This window comes from Cajanus cajan, chromosome 9 (assembly GCF_000230855.2).
Source record: "Cajanus cajan strain Asha chromosome 9, NIPB_CcT2T_4, whole genome shotgun sequence".
Taxonomy (NCBI): domain Eukaryota; kingdom Viridiplantae; phylum Streptophyta; class Magnoliopsida; order Fabales; family Fabaceae; genus Cajanus; species Cajanus cajan.
In genome coordinates, this window is record NC_138525.1 from 925,593 (window position 1) to 944,025 (window position 18,433).

Genomic DNA, 18,433 nt, shown 5'->3' on the forward strand with positions numbered 1-18,433 from the left:
GTGTTTGTTTTATAAACTTTTTTTTCTCTTGTTCTAAGAAACTTTATTTGTATCCCAAAAATTATTTTCTCAAATAAAAGATTTAACCTTCCAATTTAGCAAAATTTGTCTTTATATATATATATATATATATATATATATATATATATATATATATATATATATATATATATATATATATATATATATATATAAGGTTATTGCGTTCTGGATCTATGAATTATGGTTTACCTTTTATTGCTTTATTTAATTTCTGTTTTGTAAATTTTTGTGAACTTTTATTTGGATCTGAAAATGGTCCATGGTGTTTCTGGAATGGGGCGCGATGCAGTAAGGCCTATGGAAAGGCAGTAAGTCATGGAGTTTATGCGCTGACCGATCGGGAAACCACTTTGTTTGTCACTGACATGGCAAAGGCCAACGTGGCTGTTCCCAAACTTATAAAATGGGATGAGGTTGAATTACCCACATCCTGGCAAATCGATAGAGCAACCCCAACTTTGCCCAGACAAACCCCTGAATTCCAAGAGATTAGGCAATCTGAGGCTGGTAAGGTAGAGATCATTTTTGATCAGAGAAATTCTTTTTCCACTAGATCTGAAGTTACTAGATCTGATATATATATATATATATATATATATATATATATATATCATCTTTTGTATAGTAATAGATTATTGGTTGTCACCAAATCCAATTAATGGTATTCATATCGTTGTTATCACTGAATCCAGTCAAACTCTAATACTACTATTAAAGTTATTTTGTCGACTTGTTTGATAGAAATATATATTTGATAAAAGGTGGGTTATATAAGGATATTTGTACACACAACTCCACAATAATTAGATATTATCCACTTTGAACATAAATTTTTATGATTTTGTTTTTAGTCATCATCCAAAAAGCTTTTAACCAATGAAATATGTATGTTTTATAAACTCTTATTTTTCCTTTTATGTAACGATGTGAAACTTTATTTGTATCCCAAAAATACACTTACCAAAACTCTTAATAAGTTTGATCTTATTCAATTTTACAAAACCCAATTGTAATGTGAATATTATCCCCTGCTTATAAATTTTTTATTAATCTTAACTCTAAATAATGTGAATGAAACTTTAATTTTTTATAATATACTCCTCAAGTCCGACATAGGTGAGACTTAGGTTTTCTCGATATTATCTTAAATTTGAGTTTAAACCTTCTTACAAAAAATAACTTGTATTGTTCCTCATTTATATATTATTTATTAGTCTTATCTATGATTAATGTAAGACTTACTTTAAACTCCCTCACCCACTTATATTCTCTTTCTTAATCTTATCCCTAAGTTGATACAAGACTCAAATTACACTCTACCATTCAACATTATTGGATTTTGTGTAGATAAATAATAGATAACAATTTTTTAATGATCTAAAATAGACAGTACTATTGGACTTTAGTAGATGACAGAAAATAAGAATTATCTTTCACTTATACCTTATTTTTAATTATTTTTAGTTGATGTGAAACTTAAATTTTTTTTAATTAAAATTTGTGCCCTTGTGGCTCAATATTCAACATTAATAAATTGAACATTTTTTAGCCTTGATAGGGGAAAAATTGGTTGCCACTTATCGTGACAAGTTGGAATCTCACAATATAAATATTGTTACATATGCCATTCTACTGGTATCACGTAATAATTTTGCTTTACAAGTTACTTACAAAATTCCGAGGGTTCAAAGATCTGTCACTCCTTTCCATCTTAGCCCCAAAAAAATGAATTAATGATGTCGTCTCGCTATAACATTCTATCTTATCCTATTTGCTCCAAATAAATATATACAAAGAATAATAAGGGTTATATACACAAAAATGCAATTATGCCTTTTGTTGGCCTCCTCTGTCCTGCAATGAGTGGTAATTAGCACGGATGAACACTGGTCCAAGTTACATCGTCCCCTCCCAGAACAGAAGCCATTGATAATTTCTTGAACTCAATGTAACAGTTAGCATCCTGGGAAAAAATCAAGAACAAAAATTATTAATGCATGTATTACCATGGCTCAAGATAATTGAATTACAATGGAAATTTAGAATTGTAACTCGTGCTGTGTCTATCAATGCTCCAAATTTTCTACTTGTTATGATAAATATATATATATATATACATGAAATGCACTTATAATATAAAAATCCTGCTATGATGAACATGTTACCTACGATACTGAGATCCATGATGCTGAATTGATAGCTTTGGTGCTGACATACAGTCTGGATTAGAAACATATCAGCTGAGGCATGTCCAACCATTACAATATTTGGACATCATTTAGCCAAAGTTAATCCATCCGCTAGCTCTTTTAATGGAAAACCAACACATGGAATACATGGTTGATTGATTTCATACTACACACCACACTTGAAGTCAGTCAACACTTGTCAGCAGGGTGCCTGACACTAATAATCAAAGATTTTAAACATCGTACTTTCACACTATGAATCTGAATTGAATACACGTTCCATTGCCATATAGAGTTGCTCTTCATCAAACGGCTTAGACACGTAGTCATCCATTCCACACTTTCTGCACTCCTCATTTGAACCCTGAGTTGCATCTGCTGTCATTGCTAGTACTGGAATGTGCCAATAGGAGATATTACCAAACATCTCAGCAGATGCTTGTCCACACGCAATTTTCTCATTTGCCTCGCTCTCCAGGTTGCGGATTTGCCTTGTCGCTTCAAAACTGTACCATTCAATATAAAGAGAAATACTTGTAAACTAAATCTCAACCATGGATCCAGATGTGTGAGATCCTATCTAGAAAAGCATTCAGAATCTGAGATTTTTAACATAAGTTAACTAGTTATCTATCGAATCCAACGATAACATAACCAACAAAAGAATAGCTATATTCTAGGTAGTATGTTCTTGGGCAAAAGAAAACAAGGGTAGGGGTCTAACATTTGGCACCAGTTCTTTTAACTATTATCTACTGTTTTACATGTGTATTCTCTAGTACAAAATAAACTTACAAGACCAGTCATTGCTCCTTGGTTTTATTCTTATAGGCAACAACAGCATCTCCATTTGCATTAAAATTTAGAAAACTAAAAAGAACTAAAAATAATAGAAATAAGAAGATAAATTTACCCATCCATTTCTGGCATTTGGAGATCCATGAAACAAGCATCAAAATTATGTGGCGGTTTAAGAAACTTTAGAGCAGCCTTGCCACTCTCCACAGTGGTAACTATTGTCCCATATCTCTGTAGAACACCTTCTGCAACTTTTCTGTTCACTGCATTATCATCAACCAACAAAATTTGTTTGTGCATCAATAAATTCCCGAGTTTCATTACATTTTTCCTATTTACTTGCTTTTTCACAATGCCAAGGGATTCTCTGTAAGAGCGAATTAAAGAACTAAGCCAAAGAGGCTTCATTAGTATATCATCTATGATACCAAATGAGTTGAGTTCATCATGTTCATTGGCACTAAGATGGGTGGCCAGGAGAAAAATCTTCGGTAAGTTTATTGGATCTCCTTTGATGCCATTCTTTCTATGTTTCTTGATTGCGTACAAGAAACTACCTTCTTTATCCCAACTCCAAGCATCCTTGTCTATAAGAATCATAGCCAACTGGGTCGGTATACTGAAGGAAAAAAACAGAAGTAATTTAGTATATAATAACCTATTGTCTAGCACAAGTTTTTTACAAAAAAACAACTAATATGTACTAGAATTGAAAAACCCTTTATGTTTACAACATGAATATTTGCACCTTAAAGGTACTACTTTTGAACTCAAGCAACTACCAATTTTGAGGAAATGAATATTATCTTAATAATGTTAGTACCAATCCAGGAACCGAATTTCCCCAGAAAACCAAGCAGTTTAAACCTTTACAAAGATCATGCAAAAAAATATATTACTGTGAATGTCACCTTTTTTTCTTTTCGTTTCTACATTTCCCATAAAGCAGAGGTACTGTAGATTTATATTCTGAAATCATTTTACATATTAAATGACTAGTACTCATGAAATATTCTGAAGCCTTACAAGTTAACTTTATTTCAGAGCAATATTTACTTCCAATTTTTTCGGGTAGTACTCTAATGCCATTGAAGAATGTCAGAACTTAAATACCTAAGTTCTTATGGTTTATTAAGCACAACTGCAACTGATTTGGATTTTTTATTTCAGCTGCTAAAATGACTAATTACCTCATGTTGCAAGTATTAGATAGACAAGAGCATGCAGAATTCAGACTGTAAGTTACATCCACGGACATTCCCAATCTCTGCAGATGATATCTTGTGACTTCAGCTCGGATTTTTCTTCTATCTACAACTAGTGCCCTCAATCCTAGAAACTCTGAACCAGAAAGATTATTCTGCCACATTGCATCCAGAGATGTTCTTCCTCCTTTTCTGAAAGTTCCAGTAAAGGAAAAAGTACTTCCAATTCCAGGCTCACTTACAAATCCAATTTCTCCTCCCATGAGGTCAACTAGACATTTACTAACGCTCAATCCTATTCCAGTTCCACCATATGTTCGGGAGGTGGAACTATCAGCCTGCATAAAAGGTGCGAATATACAGCTTTGTGCATCTGTAGGAATTCCTATACCTGTGTCCTCAACAATCACCAGTAGTTGAATAATTTCAGGTTCGTTTGTGCTACTTAACTTCTTAAAATGTGCCCAACTTTTCCATTTGTTGCATACAGGGAACCCACTTAATGTATCAGATGTTCTGTTTGATATGTCCTGATTCAAATTTAAGCCTTCTCTCAGCACTGCATTCATAATATGAAGTGGGTTCTTCACTTCATTCGCCAGATGAACCGAGACAAACACATGTCCTTTATCATGAGTAAACTGAAATGCACCAAGTAAACAAATTAATAGCAACAAGTGGTAACATTCCTTCTCTTTTGTACGGAAGATAAGATGATTCACTAATTTAATATGAAAATTCTGAAAGATTACTTCAAAGTCTAAATAGGGAATCTTAAAATGAGCATAAGGGACCAAATTTAGTGATTTTATATTTTAGAAAGATGAATATCAAAGAAAAATATTGTACAATAACCAAAACCAAAATTTGTTTACTCTCTTTGTTCCATAATAAGGGTCATGTAAAGAAGAAGAAAAAAAAAGTTGTGTTGCATCATTACTAACAGAAGATTAATAATAACGTTAATTTTATAAAAATATTATTCTCTTTCACCTATTTATTAGTTTTTTTTGTCTGTGTAAAATAACCTTAGATGACATTTATTTTAGGACATAAGAAGTATTTTACATGGACCAAAAAATATGATTTCAAATTTTAGAAGAATGGAAAACAATCATAGGGACCAAAATCAAAATCCATTCATATTAAAGGGACTAAAAACATATTTAAGCCATAAAAATATATCACAGGGGTTATGGATGAATTTACTTAATTAACTCTGCTTTCATGTTTCAAGATCATTCTGAAAAGTGACACTTTCAAAAGAACAAGGTATCAAAAACTGAATGGAATTATTGATAAGGTGGGTAACAATGCCTAGTATCCTTCAAAGGGAGAATATGCTGGGGTCAAACACAAAAAAGTACAGCATGAAATATAGCAAACCTTAAGTGAATTTCCAACAAGATTAGTAATTATTTGTCGAAACCGTTTAGGATCACCAATAACTACTTCGGGTACTTGATTAGATGCATAAACAGCCAGCTGTAATCAAGAAAAAGTATAGAGAACACAAGTTCATGTAAGACTTAATGTAAAAATTATAGGAGGTACAAAACTAAGGTAGATGAAAGATAGGATCTCACCTCTATTTCTTTTTCCTTAGATTTTTCAGAGAAACGTGATAAAACTTCGTCTAGAATAGCACGTGGATCAAATGTGACAGCTTCAAGTTCAAGCTTTCCTGCCTCAATCTTAGCCTGATCAAGAACCTCATTTATGACTGATATAAGATCTTTACCACTATTATGGGCAGTTTGGGCACAATCCATCTGGTTCTCATCGAGCTCAGTGTGCATCAACATTTGCAACATACCTGGAAAATGATTTGAAACAGCTGATTATAACCAAGTATCAACAGGTTGGGATTATCTATGAAAACATCAAATACTTTAAATTACCTAAAACACCATTCATTGGAGTTCTGATCTCATGTGAAACTGTCGCAAGAAACTACAAAAAAGGGAAAGCATATATTGGAGGTCAAGGCTGAAATATTAGTTTTAATTACGTAAAAGGTTTTATATACTATCAGAAATAATTATGAAGTTGAATGATGATCATCAAGTGATGCAATAAACATATGCAATGTATATGAGAATTACAATATTCTTGCAATCACATTAACAATTGTGTGGCATAACAGAAAGCATAACTCCCATAAATATATCACCTGAGATTTTGCCACATCTGCAGCTTCAGCACGACCTTTCAGCTCACTCATTTGACGATAATCATCCTCAACTTTTGCTATTCTATTTATCGCTGCATAAAAAATATGACCCAAAAGCAAAGTAATAACAAGCACCCCCACTGATGCATTGATTGCTGTCCAAGGTAATGGAGGCCTCTGCTTGAACCTGCAAAAGGAAAGGAAATGCATTGATATGAGATTTCATTTTTGGACATAATACAGAATTTTTTTAGTGTGAAAGCAAACCTGCAGTGCATCTCATGTTTTCTTAGCGGATCCCCAAAATCCAGGCTGCTTATGTGTAATAGGCCAGTGTCAGTAACATCAGTACCATACATTGTGATAGGTGCAGATGCATTAGTTGTGTCATAAACATTGACAACAATGGTTTGCTTGCTGGCAAGTTGGTGCAGAAGCTTGTCCACCAGTGATGGAACATCATAAGATGCACCCAGATACCTGTCAATAAACAGGTATCAATACATAAATCAACACTATAATTGTTTTCTTCTTGGGGGAAGGTGGATCACAGCACAAATGAAATGCATATTTTAACCAGTGACCAGTTAGTTGCAGGATTACCCCACAGTAGCTTCAATACGCTGCTCTGGTGTAGCATCTAAAGGAAGATTAGTGTCATAGACAGCAAATGTAAGTACAACACCCAGGTGATTGGACTTTAGTAGTTTAAAAGGGGATGTCAGAACCCCCTTTCCAGATGCCCTTGCTCGCAAAATATTCTCACGATCCTCCTGTATAAGTATAACAATGCAACAAATATTTTCTTTTAGACAGACAGATTAATGAGAAATTTAACCAACAATTCTATAGATAATAACTTCTAGTCATATTTCTTAATCTACCACTGAGATGACTGTAAATGACATGAAAAGCAGGTGACACCAGTCCTCAGTGTCATCTTACTGGTGTTGATAAGTAAAACTCCTATAAGTAGTTGACTTTACCCCACATTTAACTTTCACTGTTCAAAGTAAATTATATAAGATAATAAATAGAGACTGTTAAGTGATCTTCAGTTTTATTATTCCACTCCGTGTATTCAACAGCTTAAAGCATCTAATGCCTACCACCTTGGATAAAGAAAATACAAAGACAAAAAAAAAATGTCTTCCTAACTGATGACTTCACACTCTAGTTTTCTCATACTTGTGTCAGAATACATAGGGCAAGAACATTGAAAGTAATGAAAAATTTGTAGTTAAATCCATTGCCCCACAACTTTCTTAGAAAAAGAGAAGAAAAATCATGTTAGGGTGACAGCAAGCTAAGCAAGGCACACCTTCCCTGACATCATGTCAATAGATACAATATGGGAAACTGTTTCTTGAGCAAATATCACTGGGGCATATTCATCTTGAATGGGTGCTGGATCCAAATTTTCTGGAATACAATCTTGTACTAATGCCTCATTCTCAGTTTCCATTTTCTTAATTGTCCACCCATGCTGCTCCTCAAAATGCATCCTATCAGAGTGGAGAACTTTCAAAGCATAAGCTACACCACTAGTAAGTGGTCTTTCAAATGCTGTACTCTCTGTATATTCTCCAAAAATTTTCTGCAGTGAAACACAAGCTTCAATGTTATTCTTCCTTACTTTTTCTCTCTTGTTTTAAACTGGTTTCCCTAAATATGAATAATATTGCAAAAACAACATAAATAAAAGATAGTTAAAGACAACTCAAAATGTGGTTTGAACTTGGTGACCAACACCATGCAATTTTCATATGTATCCAAACTAATCTAATAAAACCAAATTTACCATGTAAAACATATCAAAATTACAAGTGAAAAGGGGAACCCGACTTAAACCTTGTACATTTATTATAAAATTAGCATATATATAAAGAAAAGCAGCTATAAAGTTGTTTAGATGTCCCACATTAGCTAAGAATATGGCCAAAATACTCTTTTAAGGCTTGGGAAATCCCCAAATCCCCCTCTTTGAAGTAACTTTTAGGGTTGAGTTAGGCCCAACACGTTTTGAATATGATACCAAATCCTATCCAATCTTGATGTCAAGTCACATGTAAATGTTCAACCCTACAAACTTCACACTCTAGATAGTCTTGGACATGAGGGGATGTGTGTTAACTGTTAAGATGGCCCACATTGGCTAAGAATATGGCCAAAATATTCCTTATAAGACTTGAGCACTTCTCTCCCTCTCCCTTTAGCTAGCAGATTGAATTATGTTTAATTCATTTCTGATTAAAGTTTATAACAATGACAATGAATAATGCTGTAAAACATGTTAGTATAGCTGGTAAAAGGCCTAATAAACTTTTCATCTTTAATTTGTTTATGCTAGTTGTGGAGAAAAAATTATTCAAAGCAAGAGCTTGTCATCTTTATTTATACTTCCCAATAGCTCAACTTTTCAACACATTACGTATCAATCGCACAACCTGAACTATTTCATTTTATTTAATTTCAATATCATCATATATTTCAGCATCCCCACTTTTTTTTTCCCATTGCTTTTGTTTATTTTAATTTATTATATATGTATGCAGTTGTAACTAGGTAAAAGAGAGCAACCATGCCTCTTCCCCAGTTTTAAAAATGATTTGAAATCAGATTTTGCATTTCTTTAATCCTTTGCACACAAGAAATCTTATATTTTCTCCTTTAGTACTATGCTCCACACAAATATGTCAGATTCACGTAAGATACACCAAGCAAAAGCTAATGTCTAGAAGACATGCAAAATATCCCAGTCATTTGCCATGAATACGCATAGGATGGAGTAGCAAAATACCAATAAGAGAACTGAAGGAAATTGAGTACACTACCTGGTCAATTGCAGAAGGATGTTTACCGTGGTGAAAGGTAGATACAAGGATAGCCAGAGCATGAACATGGTTCATGCTTACATTAAACTGATCTTGCAGCATACGGGCTCGCTCATCACACATATTGGCTAGCATTTCTTCTCTTCTCTGCATAATGTCCATATTTAGGTGCCAAAATAACCAGAAGGACCCAATTATTCCAAGTGACACAAATATAACTAGTAACTTTTTCCTCCACCTCCCGGCACTCTTTGAAGGACCCCGTGCTAAACCTTGCATCTGCTTTTTCTGAGCAGCTGGATGCCCCTGAACTAGCTTCTGCTTTTGACTCCTCCATAGCAAACAGAAGCAGGACATTATAATTCCTATGAGAACCCAGCATCCTCTAACAAAATTAGATGAACTCAGATGATCCCAAATTGCAGAGGCCCTCAGTTCCCATGATTGCACAATGTTCTGCAAAGCCAAAATGAATAAGAAAATTAATTATATAGTGGATGTATATGTTTCAAATAAGCACGCAAGGACCACACATTTTCACAATTATTGCACAAGCATAGAAGCAGAGTCTGGTATAAATCACAAGTAACATTGAAAGGCAGTATTTGGAACAACTAAACAAAAATCTACTACTTTTCCATTGATATGACTTTATAGAATAATTTTGTAAGGCTGTAGGTTAAATGAACTAAAATGCTAGACTATCATTGGTGATGTGATGCCCTGTCTTTTACACATCAAGACAAGAAATTATTATAGCACTAGCCAAGCTAAAAAGTATGCTATGATGCCGGTAAGGCAACTCAAGGGAATTTTTTGACTATGTACAAGTGCATACAAGATGGTACCACTGTAGATCCATACGATACATTATTAATTATTAATTATTAATAGTTACATTTCTCACCCAGCTTCCACAAACTTAAGACTCTTTCAGAAAATGATATGTAGGAATCCTAAAGCTCATCACTATGCTCTTTTATCTCCACTCAACTACCATATCATGCCCCCCTAGGATAGGTTGAGCAGTGAGAAAAGAGAATTGTAAGCTAGGCTATAATTCTTAGGTACTAAGTATTCTTTAGGAGAATCAACAATTTAAATTATGGAACTTTTGGGCATATCACATACATGCCTTGGCTTTAGTAAGGATTCTACCTTTCCACGGAGCAAATAACTAACCAAATCAGTTGAAAGTGCGGAGTGCGAGGCCAATGATACATGATTTTTCGATGGGAATGATAATTCAAGCCTTGTCTGGTCATAATCATCAAGAATTGGACATTGTTCTATAGTTTCTACAGTCTCTGCAACACATATATACTCCTTTTGTGACTCCTGATTCCCCGGACACGTTAACTGTGGAGTGCTGATCATGCCGCTGCTTAACAGCATTTTAAGTCTTCTTTCATCAATACAGTTGGATAAAATCTGCATTATAGACTTGTAACTAGTAAGACAGAGGACAAAGAGCACCACTTTGTTTACTGCTCATATTCATCTCCGCAACAACTACTGTTTCCTTTTAAAAATCTAGCAAGAGACGTTCCACCACTTTAAAATAAGTAAACGGTTGTACAACATAAAGTGATCCTAGAAAAACCTTGTGGAAAAAGCATCAGAAGAGCATAGTTTATACCCATTCGTTTAAAACAATCTCTTGGTTCTCGTTGTTTTACATCTTCTACTTCAGCTCAAACATAACCCAACAAAAGTTTTTTTTTTAATGAAAATAACGCTCAACAGAAAGAACAGTTAGTGCATAGAAGTAGCCAAATAATTAAAGTTTCTAAGCAAAAGTAAATAATTATCCCCAACGACCTCAATTTGAAGCAATAAATTGAAAGAGTGGGGGAAAGTGTAGTTCACCTGATCTGATCCATAGAACAAGGAAGCCAAAGCATGAATCTCTTTCCTACTAACATTGTAACGTTGTAGCAACACTCGTGCTCTCTCTTCACATATTGCTTCATTCTCCTTGCTCACCAAATACTTACTATTGAAACTCAAGATGAACCAAACAGTCCCTACAGCCACAAAGCCAAAAAACCAAAGAAGCAAGAGCTTCCTCCTACATGTCTTGAGATAATTAGTCCCATGCAGAGGCTCATTCACCTTCCAAGACTTCATATTCGGTGGCAATCTACCATTTGAAGCAGAAAGCCTTCGATTCACAGACATCCTTGCCAAATTCACCAAAGTAACAATCCTGAAGATTCTAGGCAAGTCCCAGCTTGAGCAGAACATTCAAAAAACTTAACCACCAAGCACCCCACCATGAATCTTCAACTGCAAAGCAAAATTGAAGCAAACCCCAAAATTTCTCTTAGCAATCCACCCCTCTGGGCGCAGAAAGTTTGGTGCTTTATGCTATTTCCACCAGGCAAAAGAGAAAAGTTGCACAAAACCCAGCTGGTATATCTCAAAGAAGGAGCTTCAAAATGAGTGGTCCAGCCCAAAAGTTTGTTTTTTTGTGGATATCCGTGAAGGTTGAAGCTGAAGAGATAACAAGAGGAAGAGGAGCATGGGGTAATAATCACTCCAAATCAAACCCACTGATAGAATTGTGAATGAGATGGGAAAATTTGTTCTTTTTCTATAACAGGATGTTTCTGCCTCACTGACCTCTGAACACCCAAAAGAAGCATCAAGAGTGGAACAAACAATATTACACAGTGACCATCATCTTCTTGCAAATTTGCTGATATAACCCATTTTGTTTTTCTGAAAGAAATTGTTAGTGTCCCCCCTTTCTCTCTCTCTTTTTCTCTGTCAATCTCTCTCTCCAGTTTGGTGTGCAAGCATTAGCTAATTGAGGATGGATCATGATTATCTCATCATCTGGTGGGGAAGTTTTAACCAAAAGCAAACAAAAATCCATGATTAAAAATAAATTTTAAAAGAGAAAAATGAGATTTTTTTAAGACCAATTATTACTGTTTATTTATTTATTTATTGGCAATAGCATAATTGAATTTTTGGGTTTTCATTTTTTTAATTTAATTACTTCGATCTGGTGTTTTGCTTTTGCAAGAGTTGAAAAAGACCGCACCCTTCAGTGTTTAAAGAGGGAGTACTCCAACTGTGCACTGCAGAATACGGATTCAAGTGCCAGAAAAGATAAAGAGAGTCAGAAAAAAGATGTGAGGAGAAATGGTTCTGGTGAAACGGTGAGAGAGAGAGAGAGGGAATAAAAATTTGAAAGATAAGGGGGGAGAGAGAGAGAGAGAGAAAATGAAAAAAAAGGGTAAAATTGGCAATGCATGTAGCACATTGTCCAGTTCTGAGTTCCATCATAAGTGGAAAGTAACACTGTAATATTATGTTGAAAATGTACTGGAAGAAGAATGGGCAATTATTCAGAGGGGTAAAGGCTAATGTGCGCATGGTGCCAAAAGATTCTGGAATCAATGGTTTTGAGAAAATTATATAGGTTTGATGAGAGGTATATAGGTGTAATGGGGGCATCAAATAAAATGAATGTCGGCTATACACCTTACCCACCAATATATAATAATCAAAGTGAGAATCAACCTAGCAATAGTACTAAACAAAGTGCCAATTTCATTAAAAACTACTATCAAAAGCATAATTGGTTTGACCATCATTGCATGGCTATTATTATATTAGGTTAATTTTTTTATCATTTATCATGCATTTGATATGTTAATCTTAATTAGGTGGTGATCAACGGCACAAAAACCCTTATATGTAGTTTAGATCTGTGAATTTCTTGCCTCGAGGGTTAATCATCATTGTGGGATGTGGAAGTAGGGTTATGCCTATTAATTAATGATGATTTATGATTAGTGAGATATTTTTTCAGAAAAAATTAAGTTTTAAAGTGGAGACCCACTTTTATGATTTTAGCTATGGCGGTGAGATTTGTCATTTCTAGAGAAAATAGTAACTAGCAACACTGTTTTATACATACAACTAGATTATAGTTGTTATTGTCATTCCACTTTTTCCTGCGATCCAGAACATTTCCAGTGGTTAACCAATATTACAAACTTTACGTTAATTAATGATGCTGAGGAGAACTTGTTATGCACTACTGTTATGTTGTATACAATGTAGAAGTTATCAGTGAGGAGAATAAGTTTTCATAAAGTTCAATAAAAGAGGAGTGAAAAATATGGTCTGTTTCAACACAAGTTTTTTACATTTTTCACGCCAAATTATGAGAAATAAAGGAAAGTCTTTAAGAGTGATTTACATGGTGAGAAATTATTGCTTCACATCAATAAATAATTTCCAAACACACTCTATACATACCTAAATTTCTGAACAATGACGGATCTGGCACTATGAATCAGTAAGGACAATTATTTAAAAATAAAATATTATATATATATATATATATAATACAAAATATTCATTAAGAGTGAAAAGTGAACTAAAAAAATAAAAATATAAGAAATAAACTAAATAATAAAAGACAAAAATTAGCCACAATTAAATATTAGAGACAGTGAATTCAAGATTAGATTTAACGCGGTTGCATATATAAAGCAGGATTCGAACCCCTGACCTTGTTTAAGCGTGGATCAACCCTTACCGCTGAACCACACGCTTAGAGTTCAGTGAATTCAAGATATAAATTTAGAGAAAGCAAAAATAATTATTTAATACACATAGATATATTATTTAACTACGATTTGCCGTTATTCATGAAATGAAAATATTCATTTTATTTATAACTTCAATTGGTAAGTTAAAATTATTAAGATCCACATAGTACTTTAAAGGAATTAAAATAAATACATGAAAATAAAACCTAAATTTAATATCATTATTGTTAGTGTAATATGTTTTTAAAGGGAAAAAAATTGGTTGATCTGTTTATATTGCGTAAAATATATGCATATTTTGTGCATTCATATAAATTGGATTGAATTAATAAAATAAATCGTTGTTATTTCTTATAATTTACATTTGAAATTTAATAAAATATTTAATTATAGTTCACTATAGACAAATTTGATTTTTATTTAACAATGGAGCAGTTTCTTAAGAAAATAAATTAAGAGTTTAAGAATTAATTTTACAAAATCAGAATGTAAAGGTGTGAATAAATTGATTTTTAAGATTAAGTTAAACTCATAATCACCTTTTTAATATGGTATCAAAGTTTATCTTAAAGACTATTAATGGACTTATCATGTCACTCGTTATAGAATTGTTATTAAACTACCTGCAAATATTTAATCTTACAAATTTTACGTTTAAGATATTAGTCCTTGACGTAAAGATAGTATATTAGAGATCTCACCAAATAAAACGTAATAGTATATACAAGTAAAAAATAATCATCATCTTACAAATTATATTTGTAAGGTTGAATTAGTGAAGATTGAGATAATGTAAAAAAGATTTAAAAACATGTTTGAATGAATTTCTTTAAATACACACTTGTATTAAAGAAGAATGTAAGAAGAAAAAAAATTATAAACTAAATGTATAAGTTAATTTATAGATCTCTCATATTAACTTATGAAAAAAAATATTTTTAAATTATACATATGTTAATTTTGATTTTAAAAAAAATATTTGTTTTTTGTTTTTGTCTTAAAATATTTTCTTTACGTTCAATTTTCATAATCAGTTATTACATTTCTTATCGCTAAAAAGATAATGTATTCATACTTTCTAGTTAAGTTAATTAAACTGATCTGTAATCTATCTTTTCCCACAACGTGGGGGCCGTTCCTAAATATTTTTTTTTTTAGGTGACCTAAATATTGTATAATTGAAATTTGGGAATTGTTTGTTAATATTTTTTATTTTTTATTTTCAATTATAAATCTCATATTACTTTTCCTTTATTTTTTATTCTCAAAATCAAAACAGCTTCTTAAATATTCACTTTTCCACAAATGTAATTTTCTTGTAAATTTTAGCAATTAACTTATTCATACTGAAACATAAAAGTTAAAACACCATTTTTTTAACTCTGATAAACTATAGAAGAAGAAAAAATCCGTATTATAAATGAAGGTCAGTTTCTTTGGGGTGATATAACAATATATTGGAATATGATGATGTAAGCTGAAGTAGATGTGCTTCCTATTCCTATTGGCACCATTGTTTTTTTTTTTTTTAAGGGGAGTCTCCATCATTGGCAATTTGGCTTCACACCATTACTTTTTTTCTTCTTCTTTTTATTTTTTGGTTGTTCATAGTTGGCAATTTGGCACCATTACCATCAAGTACGTTTATCAAGTAAAATCATTAAATATTTTTCAACCTTATTGTATAAACAATCTTCCGCCGAAAATAAGTTGACATATAGCTAGAGGTAAGGTAAGTAGCTGCATATTTTACAACAAATAAAATATGTGAAAGCTACAGTTTTAGGAACCGTTTAGCTTATAATTTGAAAAAAAATAACTGTTAAATCATTAATTATTATTAAGGCGTGTTAGTAAATTGTTGGTCGGATCTTGAATCCATATAATTAAAAAAAATGCTATTCAAGGGAAAAACTTTAATATAGTTAACTAAATTCTTAAGCATTTAAGACTGATTATCAGTAAAATTGATAAATATTTTATACTAAGAATATAATTAAAGAATTATGATTAAGGTTAAAAATGTGTTGTATAAAAGAAAAATAATTTTGTAAGGTTGGGAAACAGGTTGAGGGTCAAAAAGAAAGCGACCAACCAGAAAAGAATTAATCGAATGATGAAATGAAAGCAAGTCTTACTCACATTACATGGTTTAAACTTGTAGGGTCATGCTTCATTGTAATCCACTTGGGCATAATGGCATTGGAAGCTTTCTTACTTTCCCTTTCCAACTTTTTCTTTTCACTTCTTGCATTGCCATGGAAACTACCACACTATTTATTTAATTTATTCATCTTTTTGGAGCTAAGTACTATGTTCATGTGGGAAGTGCAATACTGTATGGGGCACATCAAGTAACTATGTGTAGCTTCAATAATTACAAAATCCAGTTGGGCATAGACCCACCACAATGCCTATTATTCTCCCTAGGAAGATTTCTCTTCAAGAATATGCATTCTATTCCTAATTACTAATTATTTCACCAACACCTTTTCTTCATAAACTTATTCATTTAACCCATTAAAGACATAGAATATTACTATTTATGCAAACATGTTCTTCATTTAGTGTTTTTTAAATTACTGAATATCATATCAACAAGATGGAAACTATTCTCAAATGCCTTTAATTTAATACAATTTCCTTGCATGGTTGTGCAATAATTGTTTTTTTATTAGAGTTAGACACAGATTAATTTAGGTTTGCCCGCCATTTTCGTGGTTTTCAATGCTGAGGATGGTTTGTTTGGCTATGGATTACCAACACAAGAAGAACCAAACAAGTATTTTACCTCCAAATTTTTGTACACTTATGTTCGTATTAATAAGAGAATTATATATTGCGGAATTTAGTATAGTACGGCTCTTACACAATAATCCACGGTTCAATTAATGTTCCCTCTTCGATGTAATTCAATAATTTTGAGAAATAGTTCAGTCTGAAATTATTTAAAGACACATATTTCATAATCAACTCGCCAAGGCTGAATAATTAAAGAAACTTGTGGACAAAGGTAGAAAATTGTATATAAAAACCGTTTAATCATAGAGTTAAGAGAGTAAGTTTCAAGGTTTGATGACTGCGGTCTCTAGCTTTTAGTGGGGGAAGCAAATATTTTTTGTGACTAATGACTAATTTTCATATTTGAAAAATTATTTAGAAGTGGCTTTTCAATAGGACAGATTCAATATGAGTAGTGATTTATGATCACTTTTTTATTGAATTGAATGATGAAAATAAATCAGAGACATTTAAGTACTTTTAACTGCCAATATGGATTATACCATATTATCCATCTCATTTTATTTTATTTAATGGTGTTTGATAAAAAAAATAGTTTGCAAATTAATTACAAATTTATAAATTAGTTGAAGGTTTGTAAAATAAGAGGGAAAATTTAAAACTTATAAGTTAATCAATTGAATTTAAAGTGTTTAATAAAATTAGTTGATTAATGTAAAATAATATATTTATTTATTTGATAGCAAAATGACAAAATAATGTGTATTTCAAATGATCTTTAAATTAAAAAAATATATATATATCTTAAGTAGATTAATGGAGTTAAAAATAGAAAGAAAAAAATTGAGTATATAATGACTCGTCTTGATCATTATATTTACGAATTCACTCACACTAACAACAAGAATTAGATTACTTAAAATTATACATTCACAATTATCAAGATATATATTGTATATCATACATATAATGCAATAGCAACTATGCAAATATAAATTATACATATATATATATATATATATATATATATATATATATATATATATGTGTGTGTGTGTGTGTGTATGTATGTATGTATAATAATCCATTAAGATTCCAATATATAACCTAAAGCATTGATCAAACAACATCTAAACAAAATAGCAAAAGTAGTCATCGACGACATTGCTGACAACATGACCCCACAACAACTTCAACCACCCTCTCTAGTTATCCTTACCTTATTCTCATGAAAAATCATGATTATCGCAATTCAATCACATAAAAAACACACAAGAATAAGCTAAACTACAAAAACATATAAGTATAGAAGGAAAATATCTATTGTCAACATCCACATATAAAGCAACTATAAACACCTCATGATTCACAATAGTCATCGATCAACGTGTTTGAAAGCTAAACACCCAAGTCAGTCAAACATTCACTACAATCATACCATAAATCAAGATATTCATATCATGCATATTAACATTATCGACTCACACCACATCGTATGCAAACTTCATATTTAATGGGTCGTGACGCATTCACCTGTGAAAATTTTTGAACACACTTGAGTAGTCTAAGTGACTTGATCCTACCGAACTAACTCATACACTTTTACGCCTAATGTGTATACTATATCAACAATTAAAATAAGATATCAATCCGTCCTCTGATTGTTTTGGATGTTGCCAATTACACTATAAAAGTTTATTTCCACCGTTAGGACTAATGTAGTTGGTGGGTATAGGTGTACTACGACCTTAACATGCATTACCAAATCACTTATCAAATTAGTCCACTAACTATCCTCAAGGAAGCACACAATCTTTCCAGTAATCAATTAAGGGTTGTAACTCTCGACTTCATACTTTATCCTAACATTGACTAA

At 32.2% G+C, this 18,433-nt stretch overlaps 1 protein-coding gene across 2 annotated transcripts; it reads right to left on the reverse strand.

Annotated features, from left to right (window-relative positions):
- Positions 1-1,640: 1,640 nt before the first annotated feature.
- HK2 (histidine kinase 2) lies at positions 1,641-12,112 on the reverse strand. Of its 2 annotated transcripts, XM_020378718.3 has the most exons (15): positions 11,111-12,112; positions 10,400-10,672; positions 9,242-9,697; positions 7,729-8,004; positions 7,011-7,180; positions 6,675-6,887; positions 6,408-6,594; positions 6,136-6,187; positions 5,821-6,050; positions 5,621-5,719; positions 4,220-4,875; positions 3,145-3,648; positions 2,478-2,737; positions 2,208-2,397; positions 1,641-2,005 (listed from the first exon to the last, which is right to left on the reverse strand). In XM_020378718.3, the coding sequence occupies exons 1-13, from the start codon at positions 11,486-11,488 to the stop codon at positions 2,485-2,487; spliced, it is 3,747 nt and encodes a 1,248-aa protein (XP_020234307.1). In that variant the 5' UTR covers positions 11,489-12,112; the 3' UTR covers positions 1,641-2,005; positions 2,208-2,397; positions 2,478-2,484. The 2 variants fall into 2 exon arrangements, with proteins under 2 accessions (XP_020234307.1, XP_020234308.1); XM_020378719.3 differs by lacking the exon at positions 10,400-10,672 and having other exon boundaries at positions 2,208-2,737; positions 11,111-12,109.
- Between the last annotated feature and the right edge of the window lie 6,321 nt (positions 12,113-18,433).

Excerpts from the sequence above, each read along its gene's own strand:
- HK2 (XM_020378718.3), bottom strand. The coding sequence starts at position 11,488 with ATGTTCTGCTCAAGCTGGGACTTGCCTAGAATCTTCAGGATTGTTACT. Across the intron at positions 6,051-6,135 it reads TCCAATGAATGGTGTTTTAG|GTATGTTGCAAATGTTGATG; the intron begins GTAATTTAAAGT and ends ATCATTTTCCAG. Across the intron at positions 5,720-5,820 it reads CTAAGGAAAAAGAAATAGAG|CTGGCTGTTTATGCATCTAA; the intron begins GTGAGATCCTAT and ends TCTTGATTACAG.